Below are 22,810 nucleotides of genomic sequence, written 5' to 3' on the forward strand. Positions count from 1 at the left end.
CCTACCCTCGTTTTTTTTCCTGACTCCATGTCCGCTAGGCGGCAGAACCTCTTTTTTTTCTCTCTTCGGAGAGATGCAGGCGTTCTCATGTCTATGGTGTTGTTGGGGGGTCGTCAGTTAACACATCCACAAAGTCATGACTAAACCCCGTTTATTTCTACAATGTATCTAATTAAAATCTGATTTTAAACCTAACCACACTGATAACCTTATTCCTGACCCTGAATTAAGGCCAAAAATGCATAATTTGCGATATATATGCGATATATAGCCAATGTTGACTTTGTGGCTGTGGTAACTTGTGAAAACCATTGCTGGGCTGCGGCTGTCACAGAAAGAGGCAAGCGTAGTTACTTACCTTAGTCATGCAGCAACCTCCCCTCTGAAAATATTGCAAACATATTTTGAAAGGTAACTTGAATTCGTATCAGAGACAGAAATTTGGGTGGAGTGCAGAGTGAGATGAAATGACAACCTCAACATTACAGGTAGGTTAGCTAGCTAGTTATCTAATAACTGTGTAAACAATCTCTCACCATTGATGTGCTAATACTGCATTCATTATGTGTAGTGTGATTAACCAGGCTGTAATAAATTAATTGTTATATACAGCCTGAATCTAATGTCTGCAAATAGTGTAAATTACAAGACTTACAAGCCAGAATGTTATATACAATTACATTGGTCGGTTTTGTCTTTCAGTTGCTTGTAATTTGAAACAAAATATCTACAGCAAAATATTGTTTACCCGACTTCTGAGAGCGGGTAGGTAGTTATATATGGACGGTTCAGCACCCAGGTAAAATGTGTTTTATATTGGATATTCGGTCTTCTCTCGTCAATTGTTATTGAACCATGCCATGACAATGAAAACACTAAATTAAATACAATTGTATTTGTCACATTTAATCTTTATTTAACTAGGCAAGTCGGTTAAGAACAAATTCTTATTTACAATGATGGCCTACCCCAGCCAAATCCTAACCCAGACAACGCTTGGCCAATTGTGCGCCGCCCTATGGGACTCCCAACCAGGGTCTGTAGTGACGCCTCTAGCATTGAGATGCAGTGCCTTAGACCGCTGCACCACTCCGGAGTTGAATACAACAGGTGTAGATGACCGTGAAATGCTTACTTAGCCCTTTCCCAACAATGCAGTTTAAAAAGTAAGGAAATTGGCAAATAAAAATAGTAAATAGCAATTGACTAGTCACGAGTCAATGTGCAGGGGGTACAAGGTAGTTGAGGTAATATGTAGGTAGGGGTTAAAATGATTAGGCAATCAAGATAGATAATAACAGAGCAGCATCAGCAAATGTAGAGAGTGTAAGGAGTGCGTGCGTGTGTGTGTGTGTGTGTGTGTGTGTGTGTGTGTGTGTGCGTTGTCACGATAGCAACATTTTCCTAAGGACTTGATACCAGGGCAAGTATCACGATACCGAGTAGTATCACGATAGTGAGTAGTATCGGGATACCACAGTGGGGAAATTGAGTGGCTTAGCTTTCTGTTCGCCCCATCCCCCCAATGCTTATTCCTGCTTTTGAAACGTTATGCGCATTTGCTTGGCTACACAAAAAACCTGTCACTGATATTCACACTTCTACTCAATGCAGCACATATCGAATTTAACTTCACACTGTTTACTAAAACAGAATACTGCATAGCATGGCTGATTTGCTAATATTTGCAAAGGCCTACCTGTGATTTGGCTGGAGGAATAGGAGGAAGGAATATACATGCATAATGATCTGCATGTCATTGTGGCAGTAAGGAGAAAACACTGAATGAAACCTTCTTTACTCTTTAAAACACACACACTCTCCCTCCCTCACACACTCTCTGTCTCCCTTTCTCAAATAAACACACACACACCACTCTCTCCCACAAAAACACAACCTACACACACTGCTCCCAACTTGAAAAACATTAGGCAACAAACAGAATGTAAGGAGCACCAGAAGGAGATTTATTTTGTATAAATAATGAACAGAAATATAAATGCAAAAGGGAACAATTTCAAAGATATTACTGATTTTACAGTTCATATAAGGAAATCAGTCAATATACATAAATGCATTAGGCCCTAGTCTATGGATTTCACATGACTGGGCAGGGATGCAACCATGGGTGAGCCTGGGAGGGCATAAGCCCACCCACATGGCAGCCAGGCCCAGGCCCAGCCAATCAGAATTAGTTTTCCCTACAAAAGGGCTTTATTATAGACAGAAATACATAATTGAGTAACACAATCCATTTTTAGATACTTTAGGATGATTTGGACAGGAAGTGTAAAAAGTTTATATACAAAAGCAAAAAAGTATTTAGTCAGCCACAAATTGTGCAAGTTCTCCCACTTAAAAAGATGAGAGAGGCCTGTAATTTTCATCATAGGTACACTTCACCTATGACAGACAAAATGAGGGAAAAAAATCCAGAAAATCACACTGTAGGATTTTTAATTAATTTATTTGCAAATTATGGTGGAAAATAAGTATTTGGTCAATAACATAAGTTTATCTCAATACTTTGTTATATACCCTTGGTTGGCAATGACAGAGGTCAAACGTTTTCTGTAAGTCTTCACAAGGTTTTCACACACTGTTGCTGGTATTTTGGACCATTCCTCCATGCAGATCTCCTCTAGAGCAGTGATGTTTTGGGGCTGTTGCTGGGCAACACGGACTTTCAACTCCCTCCAAAGATTTTCTATGGGGTCGAGATCTGGAGACTGGCTAGGCCACTCCAGGACCTTCTTACGAAGCCACTCCTTCCTTGCCCGGGCGGTGTGTTTGGGATCATTGTCATGCTGAAAGACCCAGCCGCGTTTCATCTTCAATGCCCTTGCTGATGGAAGGAGGTTTTCACTCAAAATCTCACGATACATGGCCCCATTCATTCTTTCCTTTACACGGATCAGTCGTCCTGGTCCCTTTGCAGAAAAACAGCCCCAAAGCATGATGTTTCTACCCCCATGCTTCACAGTAGGTATGGTGTTCTTTAGATGCAACTCAGCATTCTTTGTCCTCCAAACACGACGAGTTGAGTTTTTACCAAAGTTCTATTTTGGTTTCATCTGACCATATGACATTCTCCCAATCTTCTTCTGGATCATCCAAATGCTCTCTTGCAAACTTCAGACAGGCCTGGACATGTACTGGCTTAAGCAGGGGAACACGTCTGGCACTGCAGGATTTGAGTCCCTGGCGGCATAGTGTGTTACTGATGGTAGGCTTTGTTACTTTGGTCCCAGCTGTCTGCAGGTCATTCACTAGGTCCCCCCGTGTGGTTCTGGGATTTTTGCTCACCGTTCTTGTGATCATTTTGACCCCACGGGGTGAGATCTTGCGTGGAGCCCCAAATCGAGGGAGATTATCAGTGGTCTTGTATGTCTTCCATTTCCTAATAATTGCTCCCACAGTTGATTTCTTCAAACCAAGCTGCTTACCTATTGCAGATTCAGTCTTCCCAGCCTGGTGCAGGTCTACAATTTTGTTTCTGGTGTCCTTTGACAGCTCTTTGGTCTTGGCCATAGTGGAGTTTGGAGTGTGACTGTTTGAGGTTGTGGACAGGTATCTTTTATACTGATAACAAGTTCAAACAGGTGCCATTAATACAGGTAACGAGTGGAGGACAGAGGAGCCTCTTAAAGAAGAAGTTACAGGTCTGTGAGAGAGAGAAATCTTGCTTGTTTGTAGGTGACAAAATACTTATTTTCCACCATAATTTGCAAATAAATTCATAAAAAATCCTACAATGTGATTTTTCAATTGGTGGCTGACTAAATACTTTTTTGCCCCACTGTAGGTACCATTAACCAGGTTTCCATCCAACCATTTTATGCGAGTAAAGTACATGTTGGATAAAAAATGTCACGACAGGGCTGATGGAAATTTGTCAGGAAACTTTCCAAAATACGCTAGACCAGATGGGATCTTTTTGTGTCGGTAAAATTAATTATGTGAGAAATTGCGTTGGAAACACCTTTATGCGCAAATATTCAGATAATAACCATCATATCGAAGTAAACTTAGATTCACGCAATGTATGTTGTGTGGTCCTCCCACTACGACTGGGGAAAGCATTCAGTTTATTAGGCTACTGATTAAATAAGTTATGATGAACTTCACAGAGTGGTGAAAGTGCATGGGTATAAGCTTGATGCTCCTTTCCAATAAATATTGAGGGTCTTATTCTGGTGACATGATGATCGAAGCTTGGCTGCCGTTTGGCAAATAAAAAGAATCTCGCTCTTTTGTCTGTAATAATCTCATCATGCACAATATTCCCACTGTATCTGCGAGCTGGTGGCTAGAGTACACGTGCCTAGACCAGAATGAGCACATTCAATAAATAATAATACACACAGTTTATGACAAAACAATCAGTACAGTTGAAAATATGATGGAAACCCATTTAACTTGTAGTTTTTATTCGGTACATGAGAATTTATCTGCAAGTTATTTTTATGTGCACTATGTCATCACACACATCCTTTTATCCGCAACAAGTCAATTATTTGGAAACACATCTCTGTTGGGAAAATGTGCATATTGTTTTTAATGCAGATTTTAGAATATTTGCATGAAAATCTGTCGCCAATTGGATGGAAATCTAGCTAATGACTTGCATCAGATTTGTGCAACAAATGCCAACAAGTTAGCATTTTAAACAGTGGACAACAAAACCAACGCATGGATTGCTGTCAAACCAATAAAAAATAAAATGAAATAAATATTTTAAAAAATATATCACCTAGAATAGCACCATCTTGTTGTCAGAACCTGGTAATATCCAGATGTAGGATGCAACAAAAACCTAACGACTGACTCAACCATGACTCATTTCTCAGAACAGGGGGGGGGAAACTCACCAAATTCACTGGGAATACATTACATAGGATGAAGAAACAATATTCCGAGCCGAAGCTCCATACTACATTTCAGACATAGAAAACAGATTGTATACTCATTGTTGAGGTGGGATTGGCATGGGGTGTGAATGGTCCGTGGGTTGCTTTTGGCCGTTTCTTTGGATTCCTCATGTCTAACTCATTCTTAGAGAAAGTTTGGAACAAATCGTATGCTAGTAATATATTATTGTAAAATTATCCTATACATTAAAATTGCAATTTGGGTGCAGTCAATTTGCTTAATTTCTCAGAAATCCAATTATATATTTTTGAGGCAGGACTGTTAATTGTATATGTTTCTAACAAAAACAAAAAACATTTCAGAACTATCTGAGATGGTGTGTGTTGAAATTCTCATTCTTGTGCTTTTTAAGGTGGAACGAACCCAGGTGCCTTTTGGTCCCAGACTTGGTTCAACGGTACCACTTGCCATGTGGTAGCAAAGTGAACAGGCTGTGGCTGGGGTCCTGACAATTTTCCATGCCTTCCTCTGACACCTCCTGGTATAGAGGTCCTGGATGGCAGGGAGATCGGCCCAAGTGATGTACTGGGCTGTCCGCACCACTCTCTGTTGTGCCTTGCGATCAAGGGTGGTGCAATTGCCATACCAAGCAGTGATGCAGCCAGTCGAGATGCTCTCACTGGTGCAGCTGAAAACTTTTTGAGGATCTGAGAGGCCGTGACAAATATTAACATTCACCTGAAGGAAAAAGAGGCGTAGTCGCGCCTTCTTCACGACTGTGTTGTGTGTACCATGATAGATCCTTAGTGACGTGGACACGGAGGAACTTGAAGCTCTCAACCCGCTCCACTACAGCTCTGTTGATGTGGATGGGGTCTGTTTCCTGTAGTCTACGATCAGCTCCTTTGTCTTGCTGAGGGAGAGGTTGTTGTCCTGTCGCTACACTGCAGGGTCTCCGACTCCCTGTAAGCTGTCACATTGTCGTTGGCGATCAGGCCTACCACCGTCGTGTTGTCAGCAAACTTGATGATGGTGTTGGAGTTGTGAGTGGCCATACAGTTGTGGGTGAACAGGGAGTACAGGAGGAGCCTAAGCACACACCCCTGAGGGGCCTCCGTGTTGAGGGTCAGCGTGGCAGATGTGTTGTTACCTACCCTCACCACCTGTGGATGGCCGTCAGAAAGTCCAGGATCCAGTTGAACAGGGAGGTGTTCAGTCCCAGGGTCCCGAGCTTGGGGATAGCTTGGAGGGGACTATGGTAGTCAATGAACAGTATTCTCACGTACAGTAGGTATTCCTATTGTCCAGGTGGGAGAGAGCAGTGTGCATTATTCAATGCACAATATTCTCACATACATTGCATTCGGAAACTATTCAGACCCCTTGACTTTTTCCACATTTTGTTATGTTACAGCCTTATTCTAGAATGAATTCAATTGTTTACACACAATACCCAATAATGATGAAGCAAAAACATGTTTTTAGAAATATCTGCAAAATGTATAAATATGTTAAAAAAAAAGAAATAATGATAATAATAAATATCACATTTACATAAGTATTCGGACCCTTTACTCAGCACTTTGTTGAATCACCTTTGGCAGCGATTACAGCCTCAAGTCTTCTTGGGTATGATGATACAAGCGTGGCACACCTGTATTTGGGGAGTTTCTCCCATTCTTCTCTGCAGATCCTCTCAAGCACTGTCAGGTTGGATGGGGAGTGTCGTTGCACAGCTATTTTCAGGTCTCTCCAGAGATGTTCGATCTGGTTCAAGTCCAGTCTCTGGCTGGGCCACTCAAGGACATTCAGAGACTTGTCCCGAAGCTACTCCTGCGTTGTCTTAGCTGTTTACTTAAGGTCGTTGTCCTGTTGGAAGGTGAACCTTCGCCCCAGTCTGAGGTCCTGAGTACTTTGGAGCAGGTTTTCATCAAGGATCTCGCTCTGTGCTTTGCTCCGTTCGTCTTTCCCTCGATCCTAACTAGCCTCTCAGTTCCTGTCGCTGTAAAACATCCCCACACCATGATGCTGCCACAACCATGCTTCACCGTAGGGATGGAGCCAGGTTTCCTCCCGACGTGATGCTTGGCAATCAGGCCAAAGCGTTCAATCTTGGTTTCATCAGACCAATGAATCTTGTTTTTCATGGTCTGAGAGTCCTTTAGGTGCCTTTTGGCAAACTCCTATCGGGCTGTCATGTGCCTTTTACTGCGGAGTGGCTTCCCTCTGACCACTCTACCAGAAAGGCCTGATTGGTGGAGTGCTGAAGAGATGGTTGTCCTTCTGCAAGATTCTCCCATCTCCACAGAGGAACTCCAGAGCTCTGTCAGAGTGACCATCAGGTTCTCGTCAGCCTTTTTACCAGTTGCTCAGTCTAGCCGGGCGGCCAGCTCTATGAAGAGTCTTGGTGCTTCCAAACGTCTTCCATTTAAGAATGATGGAGGCCACTGTGTTCTTGGGGACCTTCAATGCTGCAGAAATGTTTTGATACCCTTCCCCAGATTCCTTTTACCTCATGCCTTGGTTTTTGCTCTGACATGCACTGTCAACAACTAACTAACAAATATAGACAGGTGTGTGCCTTTCCAAATCATGTCAAATCAATTGAATTTACCACAGGTGGACTACAATCAAGTTGTAGAATCATCTCAAGGATGATCCATGGAAACAGGATGCACCTGAGCTCAATTTCAAGTCTCAAAACAAAGGGTCTGAATACTTACATTAAAAAAATTATCTAAAAACCTGTTTTCACTTTGTCATTATGGGGCATTGTGTGTAGATTGATGATTCAAAAATATAATGTAATCAATTTTAGAACAAGGCTGTAAAACAACAACATTTGGAAGAAGGGAAGTGGTCTGAATACTTTCCGAATGCACTGTAGATATTTCTCTGTGTTCAATAGAGATTGTGTCATCTGTGGATCTGTTGGGGCGTTATGCAAATTAGGGTGGGCCTTGGGTGTCTGGGATGATGGTGTTGATGTGTGCCATGACCAGCCTTTCAAAGCATTTCATGGTTACAGATGTGAGTGCAGTCATTGCGGTATTTATATTTACCCCTTAATGTTATCGGATGAATCCCTCAACATATTCCAGTCTGTGCTAGCGAAGAAGTCTTGTACCTTAGCGTCAGCTTTTGTCAGACCAATTCCGTACTGAGTGTGTCACTGATATTTCCTGTTTGAGTTTTTGATTGTAAACAGGAAGGAGTATGGAGTCATGGCCTGGTTTGCCAAAGGGAGGGTGTGGGAGGGCCTTATATTTCTCTAGGTAGAGTAAAAGTTGTCCAGATTGTTAGCGCCTCTTGTGGCGCAGGAGACATATTGGTAAAAGTGGGGTAAAATGCATTTTAGGTTTCCCATGTTAAAGTCTCCGCCCACTGCCTCTGGGTGTGCATTTTCTTGCTTGTTTATGGCCCTGTACAGCTCTTTGAGTGTCTACTTAGTGCTATTCTCGTTTTGTGGTGGGATGTAGACAACAGTGATGATTACAGATGAAAGCTTAAGCTTGTGACTTCCTTCACACTTGAAGCAGCGCACCAGTTGTTGTTTATGAAGAGGCCCACTTCTCCCACTTTGATTTTGCCAGAGTCCGCTGTCTGGTCACGACGAAGCATGGAGAAACCCTAGACTTTTATGTCCATATCACCCGTCAGCCAAGTTTCTTAAAAGCATAGAGTAGTACAGCTTTTCAAGTCCTGTTGGTAAGAAACTCTCAAACGGAGCTCATCCATCTTGTTCTCAAGTGACTGGACATTTGCCAATAAAACAGAGGGGAGTGCCGGATGATTTTTCTTTGCGTCTAACAAGGACTCTAGCCCTCGCTTGCGGCACTTGGGTAGCCCGAACAGTGGAGTAGGGTCCGGTGTAAACAACGGAACAGCTGAGTCGGAGTTGAAGTAGGAGCCAAAATCAATGTCGAAGTTGAGGTTTGTAGCTGTCGATTCATAGTTTAAAAGTACTTGGCGGTCATAGGTGATAATGGTGTGAGCTTTCTACACAACAAAAGTAAGGTTAAACACAAAGATAACACAAAATAACAAAGTCGGGTTGGCGCGGCGCACGTAAGATTTCGACAATCTCCATTGGTGCCATCTTATCTTATGGTAAATTCTGAATCAAGGGATGATGGAGAACAATTGGTAAATTTTTGGGTGTTTGAATTTTCTTTAAAAAAATTTTTTTTTAAATCCCACGCAAAAAAATGTTGGGATTGTTCTCCATCCTCCCCTGATTCAGAATATACAGTGCCTTGCGAAAGTATTCGGCCCCCTTGAACTTTGCACCCTTTTGACACATTTCAGGCTTCAAACATAAAGATATAAAACTGTATTTTTTTGTGAAGAATCAACAACAAGTGGGACACAATCATGAAGTGGAACGACATTTATTGGATATTTCAAACTTTTTTAACAAATCAAAAACTGAAAAATTGGGTGTGCAAAGTTATTCAGCCCCCTTAAGTTAATACTTTGTAGCGCCACCTTTTGCTGCGATTACAGCTGTAAATCGCTTGGGGTATGTCTCTATCAGTTGGGGCCGTGACACTCGCAAAGAAGGGAACCGATTGGTTAAAAAAAAGCAGACATAGAATATCCATTTGAGCATGGTGAAGTTATTAATTATACTTTGGACGGTGTATCAATATACCCAGTCACTACAAAGATACAGACTTCCATCCTAAGTTGCTGGAGAGGAAGGAAACCGCTCAGAGATTTCACCACTAGGCCAGGTGACTTTAAAACAGTTGCAGAGTTTAATGGCTGTGACAGAAGAAAACTGAGGATGGATCAACAACAGTGTAGTTACTCCACAATACTAACCTAAATGACAGAGCGAAAAGAAGGAAGCCTGTACAGAATAACAAATATTCAAAAACATGCATCCTGTTTGCAATAGAGCACTAATGTAAAACTGCAAAAAATGTGGCAAAGAAATTCACTTTATTATGGACTGAATACAAAGTGTTATGTATGGGGCAAATCCAACACAACACATCACTGAGTACCACTTAATATTTTCAAGCATGGAAGTGGTTTTATCATGTTATGGGTATGCTTGTCATCGGCTAGCACTAGGGAGTTTTTTTTTAAAATAAATTGAATAGAGCTAAACACAGGCCAAATCCTAGAGGAAACCCTGGTTCAGTCTGCTTTCCAACAGACACTGGGAGACAGTCACCTTTCAGCAGGACAATAACCTAAAACACAAGGCCAAGTATACCCTACATTTTTTTTACATTGGCATTATGGGGTTGTGTGTAAATTGGTGATTAAAAAAAGTCTAGTTAATCCATTTTGAATTCAGGCAGTAGCACAATAAAATGTGGAAGAAGTCGAGGTGTATGAATACTTTCTGAAGGTACTGTACAAAGTACAAGGACATTGAGTGGCAACGAGTACAAAATCTTAAATTCATACTATTGTTTCTGTTTCTCGTGTAAAGTCTGGGCTTTTGTTTGCTGAAATCCATATTTTTTAATAAAACGTTTGTCAAATACAGCCACCGACTGTTTCCTCATTTGGACAATGAGTGTTTGTAGGCCTATGTACTCTGATATTCAACTGGCACATGCATTTGCGCTGAGTTGCCATTTTAGGCTGCATTTACACAGGTAGCGAAATTCTGGTATTTTATTCACTAATTGGTCTGTTGACCAATCAGGTCAGCTCTGAAAAAGATCCAATGTGAAAAGAAAGGGGATACCTAGTCAGTTGCACAACTGAACGCATTAAACCAAATTGTGTCTTCGGCATTTAACCCAACCCCTCTGAATCAGAGAGGTAAGGGGGGCTGCCAAAATCAACATCCACGGCGCAGGCAGTTGTCGGGTCAACTGCCTTGCTCAAGGGCAGAAAGGTAGATCTTTCCACCTTGACTTGCTCAGAGATTCGAATCAGAGACCTTTCCGCCAGGCTACCTGCCGCCCCCATCTGATGTGCTTGGTCAAAAGACTAATTTGTGGAAAAAAAGATCAGAATTGGGCTGCCTGTGTAAATGCAGCCTTAGAGCAACAGAAACGAGAAGACAGTCAGTGGTTGTATTTGGCCAAAGATTGATTAAAAGTATGGGTTTCAGCAAACATCGAAAGGCCGCTTTACACAGGACAAACATAAGTACACAGTAAGGCTTTAAGATTGTTTACAGCTAGTAAGTATCGACTGACAGTGACTCAGTGTAGTCGGAGCACCAGTCCGCCCACACTTGTCACCACTCAAATTCGTTGTACATGGAGAGTTGGGATTTCTCAGCTACTGTTACTTAGGCTATGTATTCCTTAATGGATTGTCTAGTCAAGTCTATTTATTATAGGTATTAGACTAGTAGGTAATTACTTCTGTCAGTGGAGGCTGCTGAGGGGAGGACGGCTCATAATAATGGCTGGAATTGTCACACTCGTCTGAATTAATGGACCAAGGCGCAGCGTACTTAGAGTTCCACATGTTTAATAAATATGAAACTCACCAAAAACAATACAGAAGAAACATGATGTTCTGGGCTGTTCACAGGAAGCTACACAAAAACAAGATCCCACAAACAATGGGTGAGAAAGGCTGGCTAAATATGATCCCTAATCAGAGACAACGTTAGACAGCTGCCTCTGATTGGGAACCATACCAGGCCAACAAAGAAATAGAAAACGTAGATTGCCTACCCTAGTCACACCCTGACCTAACCAAATAGAGAATTAAAAGGATCTCTAAGGTGTGACAGGAATGAAGTAATGGCTGGAATGGAGTGAATGGTATCAAACACATGAAAACCATGTGTTTGAACCCATTCCATTCACGCCATACCGGCCATTATTAGGAGCTGTCCTCCCCTCAGCAGCCTCCACTGTTGTCTGTAAATGTCAGCTTTTACTTATCACAGTTACTGGACTCTACCATGATGTTTTCATGTATATAGTTCATCCCTTCCTTTCTCTTCACATACGCAGAAAGCGATAGATCTTGTTACCAAAGCCACAGAGGAGGATAAGAACAAGAACTATGAGGAGGCTTTGCGCCTTTACCAGCATGCAGTGGAGTACTTCCTGCATGCTATCAAGTGTGAGTGTAAAATGTCATCTTCTCCTGGCCGCAAGTCCAATTTTTTTATGTGTGCAGAGGGGAACATAGCTTGTGTTTTTGGGAGGTAAACATTGATTTAGAAAATACTTAATGGATGGAAGGTGGTTAAAAATGAATGTTTTTTAAATGTATTTTCTCCAGATGATGCACACAGTGACAAGGCAAAGGAGAGCATACGTGGGAAGTGTATGCAGTACCTAGACCGGGCCGAGAAACTCAAAGATTACTTGAAGAACAAAGAAAAAGCAGGGAAGAAGCCTGTCAAGGAAGCACAGAGTAATGATAAGTAAGTTGTCACACATTTGTTCACACAGACACTGTCCTGCATTAACAAAAGCATACCTAGGAAATAACATTTTGAAAATAGGTCATAAAAACTGTGCATGCATGCATGCATTGCAGACAATGACAAGGGCCACACAGTCACCAGCACCAAGTAGTTTGTTTCACATTTAGAAATGTATATTCCTTCTAGGAGTGACAGTGACAGCGAGGGTGAAAATCCAGAGAGAAAGAAACTGCAAGAGCAACTAATGGGTGAGTGTGTTTGTCTCCTCTTTCACATGTCGGCTGTCAAAACTGTGTCTCTCATGTACATGAAGGAAATTAACTTAGATGCTTCACTGACTCTTGTCCTGGTACAGGTGCCATTGTAATGGAAAAGCCCAATGTCCGGTGGAACGATGTGGCTGGACTAGAGGGAGCTAAGGAGGCCTTGAAGGAAGCCGTAATCCTGCCCATTAAATTCCCTCACCTCTTCACAGGTTAGAATGTCTTTATTTCTCCCAAACATAATCTTTCTCACTATCTTCTGCGTGGACGTGTCACCATAATGATATACTACTGTATGTGTATTCTGTCTATTTGTTCATTATGCTTGAATTTGTCTCTGGTTGCAGGCAAACGCACTCCATGGAGAGGGATTCTTCTCTTTGGACCCCCTGGGACGGGAAAGTCTTACCTGGCCAAAGCAGTAGCCACAGAAGCCAACAACTCCACCTTCTTCTCTGTGTCATCATCAGACCTCATGTCCAAGTGGCTTGGAGAGAGTGAGAAGTGAGACATAATTTTTACTTGTAATTCTACTGTTTGTGTAAATCCCCATTATGCATGCATCCACAACTGATTAGAACCATTTTTTCTCACTGATACTTATGTGTCCTGTGAAATGTTTGTGCCTCTCTTTCTCTCTCCATCCATCAGACTGGTGAAGAACCTGTTTGATCTTGCCCGCCAGCACAAGCCCTCCATCATCTTTATTGATGAGGTGGACTCGCTCTGTGGCTCCAGGAATGAGAATGAGAGTGAGGCAGCCCGGCGGATCAAGACAGAGTTCCTGGTGCAGATGCAAGGTGAGAGATTAGTCACTACACCCACTCCCCACCATCTGCCAAGACAGCTATTAAACTTCAGACCAAACAAACACCTCATCAGAGAAGACTTTAAACCTAATCCTCTCCATCAGTTGATTTGAACCTTTTTGATTCAATGCACCTTCCATATGAGCAACAGGCTTATATAGAGTTCTCATTCCTCCTCTCTGATTGACAGGTGTGGGCAACAACAATGATGGAATCCTTACCCTTGGGGCCACTAACATTCCCTGGGTTCTGGATGCTGCCATCCGCAGAAGGTCAGTGGTCAAAATAAGAGGACGGGGTCAAGTTGGGATGGGACATAGGTTTGTTGTTTATCATATTCACAGAAGTAATGATAAAGCCTGAATATATGCTGAAACTGTGTGTACCTATTCATGTAGATTCCATTGAGTGGAAGACCAGACCTGGATTTTTTTTTGTGTGTTTGTAGAACAATAGATACGCACCCAAAATTGGATTTTTTGGTTTTGTATTGTTCAAGCTAAAATAATTTCCTAATTTCGTAGAAATATTGGTCCAATTATATTTCTCAGATACCGGTACTTGTGAATTCAAATAGACTTTACTACAAAGTAACAAGCCGAGCTGGTCCGTGGATCAACTGTTTTTCCCAGCCCCAGCACACTCCTTTTATACAGTTTCATCCTTACATTACATACATTGTCACTCCTCTCTATGTAAATTATCAACTATTTTTGGCTTCACACCGCTATTGTTTCCCACCCTAAGTTCTTTCTTTGAGGCAGGCTTTTTCCCACCAATACAAATCATTTAACACTCTACAAATCACCTAACCTATTATATTTGTGGTGCAACTGTGAAAGTTTGGTTAAAAAATAATAGGGGCCCCTACCAGGCTGCAGTCACAAGTACATTCATTATATAGATTATATCAGCACCCACCAGGCTAAAGTCATAAGTACATTCATTATATAGATTATATCAGCACCCACCAGGCTAAAGTCATAAGTACATTCATTATATAGATTATATCAGCACCCACCAGGCTAAAGTTATAAGTACATTAATTATATAGATTATATCAGCACCCACCAGGCTAAAGTCATAAGTACATTCATTATATAGATTATATCAGCACCCACCAGGCTATAGTCATAAGTACATTCATTATATAGATTATATCAGCACCCACCAGGCTAAAGTCATAAGTACATTCATTATATAGATTATATCAGCACCCACCAGGCTGCAGTCACAAGTACATTCATTATATAGATTATATCAGCACCCACCAGGCTAAAGTCATAAGTACATTCATTATATAGATTATATCAGCACCCACCAGGCTAAAGTCATAAGTACATTCATTATATAGATTATATCAGCACCCACCAGGCTAAAGTCATAAGTACATTCATTATATAGATTATATCAGCACCCACCAGGCTAAAGTCATAAGTACATTAATTATATAGATTATATCAGCACCCACCAGGCTAAAGTCATAAGTACATTCATTATATAGATTATATCAGCACCCACCAGGCTAAAGTCATAAGTACATTCATTATATAGATTATATCAGCACCCACCAGGCTAAAGTCATAAGTACATTCATTATATAGATTATATCAGCACCCACCAGGCTAAAGTCATAAGTACATTCATTATATAGATTATATCAGCACCCACCAGGCTAAAGTCATAAGTACATTCATTATATAGATTATATCAGCACCCACCAGGCTAAAGTCATAAGTACATTAATTATATTGGTTATGACACTTCTTATCGAGGCATGCATCTGGATTACAATGTGTGTCTATTTATTTTGTATATTGGCTTTTCTTATGCTATACAGGTGTGGTTACAGGTTCCTTTAAAGCTTTTAATGATTCTGTTTCATTACATTATTATTTCACAATATGCTACTGAAAATTCACCATACTAACAGATGCAATAAAGTAATCATCAAGCATTCTCATCAGTACATTATGTCACTGTCAGGTTTGAGAAGCGTATCTACATCCCTCTCCCAGAGGAGCCTGCTAGGTCCCAGATGTTCCGTCTGCACCTGGGCAACACGCCCCACAGCCTGAGTGACGCAGACCTTCGTCAGCTTGCCAAAAAAACAGAAGGCTACTCTGGGGCTGACATCAGCATCATTGTACGAGATGCCCTCATGCAGCCTGTCAGGAAAGTGCAGTCAGCCACACACTTCAAAAAGGTTATACACTTGATATAGTAACTCCATTGTAGTCGACTCATGTACACCACATTAAAGGTGTATCTCTTTCCCTACTATTAAGGATATTTAAGATAGTTTGTTATGCTATTCTAGGTGCGAGGGGCGTCCCGTGCCAACAGTCAATTGATGGTGGATGACCTTCTGACCCCGTGTTCGCCTGGGGACCTGGCTGCCATAGAGATGACCTGGATGGAAGTGCCTAGCGACAAGCTGCTGGAGCCCATCGTCTGCATGGTGACAAGCACGCATCCACAACCAGTTCTCTAAAGTGTGACCATTGTGGTCACATATGCTCCTAAATATTTTGCTATGCAACCTGACATTTTATTTTGGGAGTGATGTGCATCTAGATGAATTGTCACCCGGATAATAGTTGTTGTGTTGATAAGGCTTCGCTGTACAGTTGTTTTTGAGTGCCCAAGAGAGAAAGTGAGTGAGTGCAGATTCGTTACTGTCACGGTTGCACCATTGCTACAGGGAAAACGGAGTGTAAAAAGTTAAACAGGTAAAAAGATATGATCCATATTACCAACGCAATGTTTTTTTATTCCGATAGTGAATTGGCTATACATTCATAAACCATTTAGCGGGCTGTTCCAAAACCACTCGCGGGAATTTGTTTGGACATTGTTCAATCATGTAACCTCATTAGCTAGCTAATAACCTGGTTACTTAATTTCCAGTATATCCATACATTTGGTGGCATAGAAAGAAAGGAAAGGGGATAGATAGCTTCTTCAGGAAATCAGTGATCATAACTAGGGCCAGTTGTTTGTATTTTTGTGGGGTTTTTACCAGTAATGCCAGCATTATCCACTAGGTTTGCTGCAGGTTAAACAATCCTAAGAAATGTTCTTTAATTGCGTGAGTGTTTGGTTGGGGATCGCCTAAGCCAGGGAAGGCGGAGCTCTATGAATCTTAATTGCACAAAGCTTATTATTTGTCAGGGAATATTATTTGTAGATCAGTGATTTTTTTATTTAACCTTTATTTAACCAGGTAAAGCTAGTTGGGAACAAGTTCTCATTTGCAACTGCGACCTGGCCAAGATAAAGCATAGCAACAACACAGAGCGACACATACAACAACATAGAGTTACACATGGAATAAACAAAACATAATCAATAATACAGTAGAACAAAAGAAACAGAAAGTCTATATACAGTGAGTGCAAATGAGGTAAGATAAGGGAGGTAAGGCAATAAATAGGCCATGGTGGCGAAGTAATTGAAGTATAACAATTAAACACTGGAATGGAAGATGTGCAGAAGATGAATGTGCAAGTAGAGATACTGGGCTGCAAAGGCGCAAGATAAATAAATACATACTGTATGGGGATGAGGTAGGTAGATAGATGGGCTATGTACAGGTGCAGTGAGCTGCTCTGACAGCTGGTGCTTAAAGCCAGTGAGGGAGATATGAGTCTCCAGCTTCAGAGATTTTTGCAGTTTGTTCCAGTCATTGGTAGCAGAGAACTGGAAGGAAAGACAACCAAAGGAGGAATTGGCTTTGGGGGTGACCAGTGTGATATACCTGCTAGAGCGCGTGCTACGAGTGGGTGCTGCTATGGTGACCAGTGAGCTGAGATAAGGCGGGGCTTTACCTAGCAGAGACTTGTAGATAACCTGTAGCCAGTGGGTTTGGCGACGAGTATGAAGTGAGGGCCAACCAACGAGAGCGTACAGGTCGCAATGGTGGGTAGTGTATGGGGCATTGGTGACAAAACGGATGGCAGTGTTATAGACTGCATCCAGTTTGTTGAGTAGAGTGTTGGAGGCTATTTTATAGATGACATCACCGAAGTCGAGGATCGGTAGGATGGTCAGTATTACGAGAGTATGTTTGGCAGCATAAGTGAAGGATGCTTTGTTGCGATATAGGAAGCCAATTCTAGATTTAATTTTGGATTGGAGATGCTTAATGTGAATCTGGAAGGAGAGTTTACAGTCTAAACAGACACCTAGGTATTTGTAGTTGTCCACGTATTCTAAGTCAGAGCCGTCCAGAGTAGTGATGCTGGACAGGCAAGCAGGTGCGGGCAGTGATCGGTTGAATAGCATGCATTTAGTTTTCCCTGCGTTTAAGAGCAGTTGGAAGCCACGGAAGGAGAGTTGTATGGCATTGAAGCTCGTCTGGGGGTTAGTTAACACAGATTCTACACTTCACTTTGCTCAAGCTGATCCTCTCCAATGGACTTGGAAGTTGTAGTAAAACATTTGTCAATTAGGGGCAGTTTAAAGGGAGAGGGATTAGCTAGGTTTCTATCCATTTGACAACAGATTTTCATGCGAATATTCTAAGATCTGCATAAAGAAAATGTTCCCACCAGTAGTGCTTCCACCAAACAGAGTGGTTGTTTGGTGGAAACACTACTGGTGGGAACATTACACTCAAATGTGCCTACTATGGTATTGGCACGTGCACTCTAGCCAACAGCTCACAGATACAGTGCCGGTAGGCTAGTCTACATTTAGGTATTTGGTATTTTATTAGGATCCCCATTAGCTGCGCGAAAGCCGCAGCTACTCTTCCTGGGGTCCACACAAACATGAAACATGACATAATTCAGAACATTAATAGACAAGAACAGCTCAAGGACAGAACTACATATATTTAAAAATGGCACACATAGCCTATACATTATAACAATACATACACACAAAATATATTTGACAAATAGGGGAGAGTTGTGCTGTGAGTTGTTGCTAGATCTGTTTTTTGAAACCAGGTTTGCTGTTCATTTGAGCAATATGAGATTCATAGAGCTACGCCTCCCTTGGCTTAGGTGACCCCCACCCCCCACCAAACATTTATGTACAACCAGGCAGGCCGATTGATTTATTGATTAATTGATCATTAATTAATGTCCATTTCCTAGGATGTTCTACCTGCAGCAAACCTAGTGGATAATGCTGGAAATACCAAAAAAAGAAAGAAAAAAAAACAACCAAAACAACTGGCCCTGATCATGTTTTAGCAATGAACTTGAAGCTCTTAAAGAAACGGTGTACAATGTAATGCATCTCAATAGGTAGTGCTTTAACACAGTGTAGAAACCTAATATTACAAAATTACCTTAACTTCAATTACAGGTGTTTGCATCAATATTTCTGCTTTTTATAATAAACAAATGTCTTTATAGGGTTAGTTTCTTGGGTTCAAAATATCAGTTTCTATGGTTCAAATGTAGCTGGAAATTAATATAGGCCCAATATTGACTGTATCTATAATAAATACAATAATTTAGAGCCACTCACAATGTTCAGTCACATTCTGTTCATACGGACAAGCTGTTTTTCAACATACACATTGAGGTATTACACATTTATACAAATGCTAAACCATGCTCATATGTTTGTCCGCTGTGTGTGAACAGTGCTAATGGTTTGTTATCTGCTTTGTGTCCTCTGCCCTCCAGTCTGACATGCTGCGGTCCCTGTCCACCACGCGCCCCACAGTCAACACGGAGGACTTGTTCAAGGTCAGGAAGTTCACAGAGGACTTTGGACAGGAGGGTTGAGAGAGCCTTGTCATCTGGAGCTTAACAACTCCTTACCCTGTGTGGTGGAAATTAAATATGAATTACATACTATACTGTTTAATTAGACATACTATGCTGTTTTACCTAGAGATTTGTCTATTGTTATATGTTAGTATTTTTACTGATACAGACTTGTCTTGTGTGACTTAGTGGGAAGTGCAGGGAGGAACAGAGAGTGGTGGCGATATCATCTATCTTGATCTACACAGACGAGCTAAATTACATTTTATATCTCTGTTCCCCGGGCCTGTTTCTGCACATCTGCTAAACTGCCACATAGACAAAATAGGTTGTACTTTTTCTATGAGAGGAGAGATACAACTCTGTTCATTGCGCTTTCCTAACGATACACTGATTGAGTGGTTGTTATTGATTGCTTCATTTTGGCTAATCTTATAATGAAGTTGAAGAATACAGTCTCTCTCCTTTTGGTTAGAATTACCACCACACCTGCCACTTCTTCTCTCAAGCCCCATGCATGATGGAGCATTTTAACTTCATGTACAGTATATTCTTTCCCTCCGATCATTCACTATTGCAGTCCTGAAGACAGAAAGACTATTTATTTCTCTGCCATTTTGCACTTTTGAAGTTATTTGAAGTTAATAATTATGAACGAGAGGTATTGAAGTACTTTTGAACAATTACATATTTCATTGTTTTCTTGTCTCTCGTGTGTAAGTGCATACATGTCTTTTATTCAATGTGTCAGACTTAATGTATGTCTTTTATGTGTATGATTTCTCTGTTTGCTTTTTCATTTATTGAGTATTGACTGACCGTAGCTGCTCCAGTGTTGCCACCTCTCCCAATCCCCACTAGAGCTGTCCCTATGTTACAAATAGTGTTACTTACACTATTTATGATTATTTATTTTATTATATTTCATCTCGTCAAGATTTTTGTGTTGACTGACTGAGTACAGTTGTTGAGTGGGGGAGGCATTTACATTTTAGTATTTCTCTGGGGACGAGCATTTTTGTATTTCTGGATTTGAACGTTGAAAATAATATTTCCACGACAGACACTATCATATTGTTCCAATACTGTTGTCATAATAGTATTGCCGTGTCTCTGTGTAGATAGGAGTATCGGTTCAGTAATACTTAAGTCAGTTCTGGTCCCAAGGGGATCTCACTCCTGTTACATGTAGCTATGATAACCAAGTTACCCTGACTTAATAAATCCTGAATTCAAAAAGAACAAGATGTGCTTTTCATGATTCAATTGTAACTTTTTATTATCCCCTTTATAATATAGATCACCGGCTAATATTTACACCCTTTCCTTATTAATTTCTAGACATATTTTTGTCCACAACTTTTTAATCAAGTAATAATTAAATAAATACATACGGACTGCTTTTCCAATTGATGTGAACATTCCACACAAATATTCATTTAAAAAAGTTTATTATAACTAAACTACAATATTCAAAGGATTAAAAATGGATATATACACATGAATAAAGCATAATAAATGCTCTGGTTACTTGAACCTCACTGTCAAAGGTTAACCAACATCCATTCAAACAAAGCAATGTTGGTGAATTCAATTTAACCTATCATGTTAATCACATACTTTGGGGTATTCAGACACAAAATAAAACTTAAGGCTGAACTGTGGAATAATTGAAAGCTTAATATTACAAGTGGTGTAAAGTACTTAAGTAAAAAATACTTTAAAGTACTACTTAAGTAGTTTTTTTGGGGGTGGGGGGGATCTGTACTTTACTTTTTATATTTTTGACAATTTTACTACATTCATAAAGAAAATTTAATTTTTACTCCATACATATTCCCTGACACCCAAAAGTACTCGTTACATTTTGAATGCTTAGCAGGACAGGAAAATTGTCCAATTCACACACACTTATCAATATAACATCCCTGGTCATCCTTATTGCCTCTGACCTGGCAGACTCACTAAACACAAATGCTTAGTTTATAAATTATGCCTGAGTGTTGTAGTGTGCCCCTGGCTATACGTCAATATAAAATAAAAATACATTTTTAAAAATTGTGCAAACTGGTTTGCTTATAAGGAATTTGAAATTATTTATTTTTAAGTATATCTAAAACCAAATACTTTTACTCAAGTATATTTTACTGGGTGACTTTCACTTGAGTCATTTTCTCTTAAGGTATCTTTACTTTGACTCAAGTATGACAATTTGGTACATTTTCCACGGCTACTATTACCCCGTCCATTTGAATAATTACCGCTATGTACATGCATTCTATAACAATTAACATGTTTTTACAACCAGGCACATATTCAATGTGTAGTAGTAAACATGTCCATACAGTGCATTCGGAAAGTATTCAGACCCCTTAAATTTTTCCACATTTTGTTATATTACAGATTTATTCTCAAATGTATTAAATCGTTTTTTCCCCCTGTAACGTAGATGATGGGAGTCGTGAAGCAGGTATGTTTAAGAAAACAAAGAACGATACAACATAGGAGTAGCGTCTGAACATGGAACATAAACAATATGGCCTGGGGAATGAACCTAAGGGAGTGCCAGATATGGGGACGTTAATGAGTGAGGTAATGGAGTCCAGGTGTGCCTTCAGGTGCGCGTAATGATAGATGCCAGGACCAGTGGTTATTAAACCAGCGACGTCGAAAGCCGGAGAGGGAGTAGATGTGAGAGTACCCCCAATCTACCCTGGACGCACTGCTCCAGGATCAGGACAATGCCTGCCAGAGGGATGGCCACGAGAACGAGGAGTGGACAACGAAGATGTAATTAACAGATGATGTTGGGATCCAGAATGTCCTCCACCGGAACCCAACATGGCTCCTCTGGACCGTAGCCCTCCCAGTCCACCAGGTACTGGAGTCGACCTCCACAACGTCGGGAGTCCAGTAGAGATCAGACGGTAGAGGTGGGACCTCCCTCAACATTTTGGGGGGCGGGGGAAAATAGAGGGGTGTCGTGGGAGACAACCTCAGCCAGGGGACCAGGAACCACCGGCCTAAGAAGGAGGGTGAGATACGGTAGTCAGAGGGGAGCTGTAATCTATACGTCACCTCATTGACCCTCCCGAGAACCTTGAACGGCCCCACAAACCGGGGGCTCAGCTTCTTGCAGGGCAGGCGTATATGTCCACATATATGTCCCAGAACACAGGGGCTACGACACGAGAGGAGGGAAATATGGGTGAAATCGTAGAGACAGGACAGGGCATCGGTTTTGGTGTTCTTTGAACCTGGGCGATAGGTCAGCGTGAAGTCAAATCTAGTAAAGAAAAGGCCCACCTTGCTTGGTGCGGATTCAGCCTCCTCGCTGTCCGTACGTACTTCAGGTTCCGATGGTTGATGAGGCTGACAAATGGGTCCTTGGTGCCCTCCAGCCAGTGTCTCCACTCCTCTAATGCCAACGATCGCCAAAGTCATCATTCCTGTCTGCAGGGTACAGTTTCTTAGAGTAATACATTTTTTTGTGGATTACCTTTTCGTTGAGACAGAACAGCCCCCACGCCCACCTCTGAAGCATCCATCTCTCAACAAAGGGTAGCATGGGATCTGGGTGTTTGAGGAATAGGGCGGAGGTGAAACGTCCCTTCAGTAGGCGTAAGTCCTCGTCAGCTGCTGGACTCCACACCAACCTACGGGGACCACCCTTGAGGAGAGAGGTGAGACGAAGGAGCTAAAGTTCCTGATGACAAATCTCAAAAACCGCTGTAACCCCTTTATGGTGGTTGGGACAGGCCATGACCTAAC

The 22,810-nt window shown here is 41.3% G+C and overlaps 1 protein-coding gene across 2 annotated transcripts; it reads left to right on the forward strand.

The window, feature by feature from the left end:
• Positions 1 to 307: 307 nt before the first annotated feature.
• On the forward strand, positions 308 to 20,284 carry LOC118396603 (vacuolar protein sorting-associated protein 4A-like). 2 transcript variants are annotated; one of them, XM_035790898.2, is made up of 11 exons: positions 308 to 488; positions 11,817 to 11,928; positions 12,091 to 12,235; positions 12,425 to 12,486; positions 12,594 to 12,713; positions 12,849 to 13,005; positions 13,153 to 13,301; positions 13,501 to 13,582; positions 15,297 to 15,516; positions 15,631 to 15,771; positions 18,956 to 20,284. In XM_035790898.2, exons 1-11 carry the CDS (start codon positions 468 to 470, stop codon positions 19,055 to 19,057), a joined length of 1,311 nt encoding a protein of 436 aa, XP_035646791.1. In that variant the 5' UTR covers positions 308 to 467; the 3' UTR covers positions 19,058 to 20,284. The 2 variants fall into 2 exon arrangements, with proteins under 2 accessions (XP_035646791.1, XP_052321635.1); XM_052465675.1 differs by lacking the exon at positions 308 to 488 and adding an exon at positions 8,232 to 8,805.
• The last annotated feature ends 2,526 nt before the right edge of the window (positions 20,285 to 22,810 follow it).

Source organism: Oncorhynchus keta, chromosome 17, assembly GCF_023373465.1.
Source record: "Oncorhynchus keta strain PuntledgeMale-10-30-2019 chromosome 17, Oket_V2, whole genome shotgun sequence".
NCBI lineage: Eukaryota > Metazoa > Chordata > Actinopteri > Salmoniformes > Salmonidae > Oncorhynchus > Oncorhynchus keta.

Bases quoted from the DNA above. Each gene is read 5' to 3' on its own strand.
- LOC118396603 (XM_035790898.2), top strand. From the start codon at position 468: ATGACAACCTCAACATTACAG. The intron at 13,006-13,152 runs GTGAGACATAAT...TCCATCCATCAG, and splicing joins TGGCTTGGAGAGAGTGAGAA to ACTGGTGAAGAACCTGTTTG. The intron at 13,302-13,500 runs GTGAGAGATTAG...TCTGATTGACAG, and splicing joins GTTCCTGGTGCAGATGCAAG to GTGTGGGCAACAACAATGAT.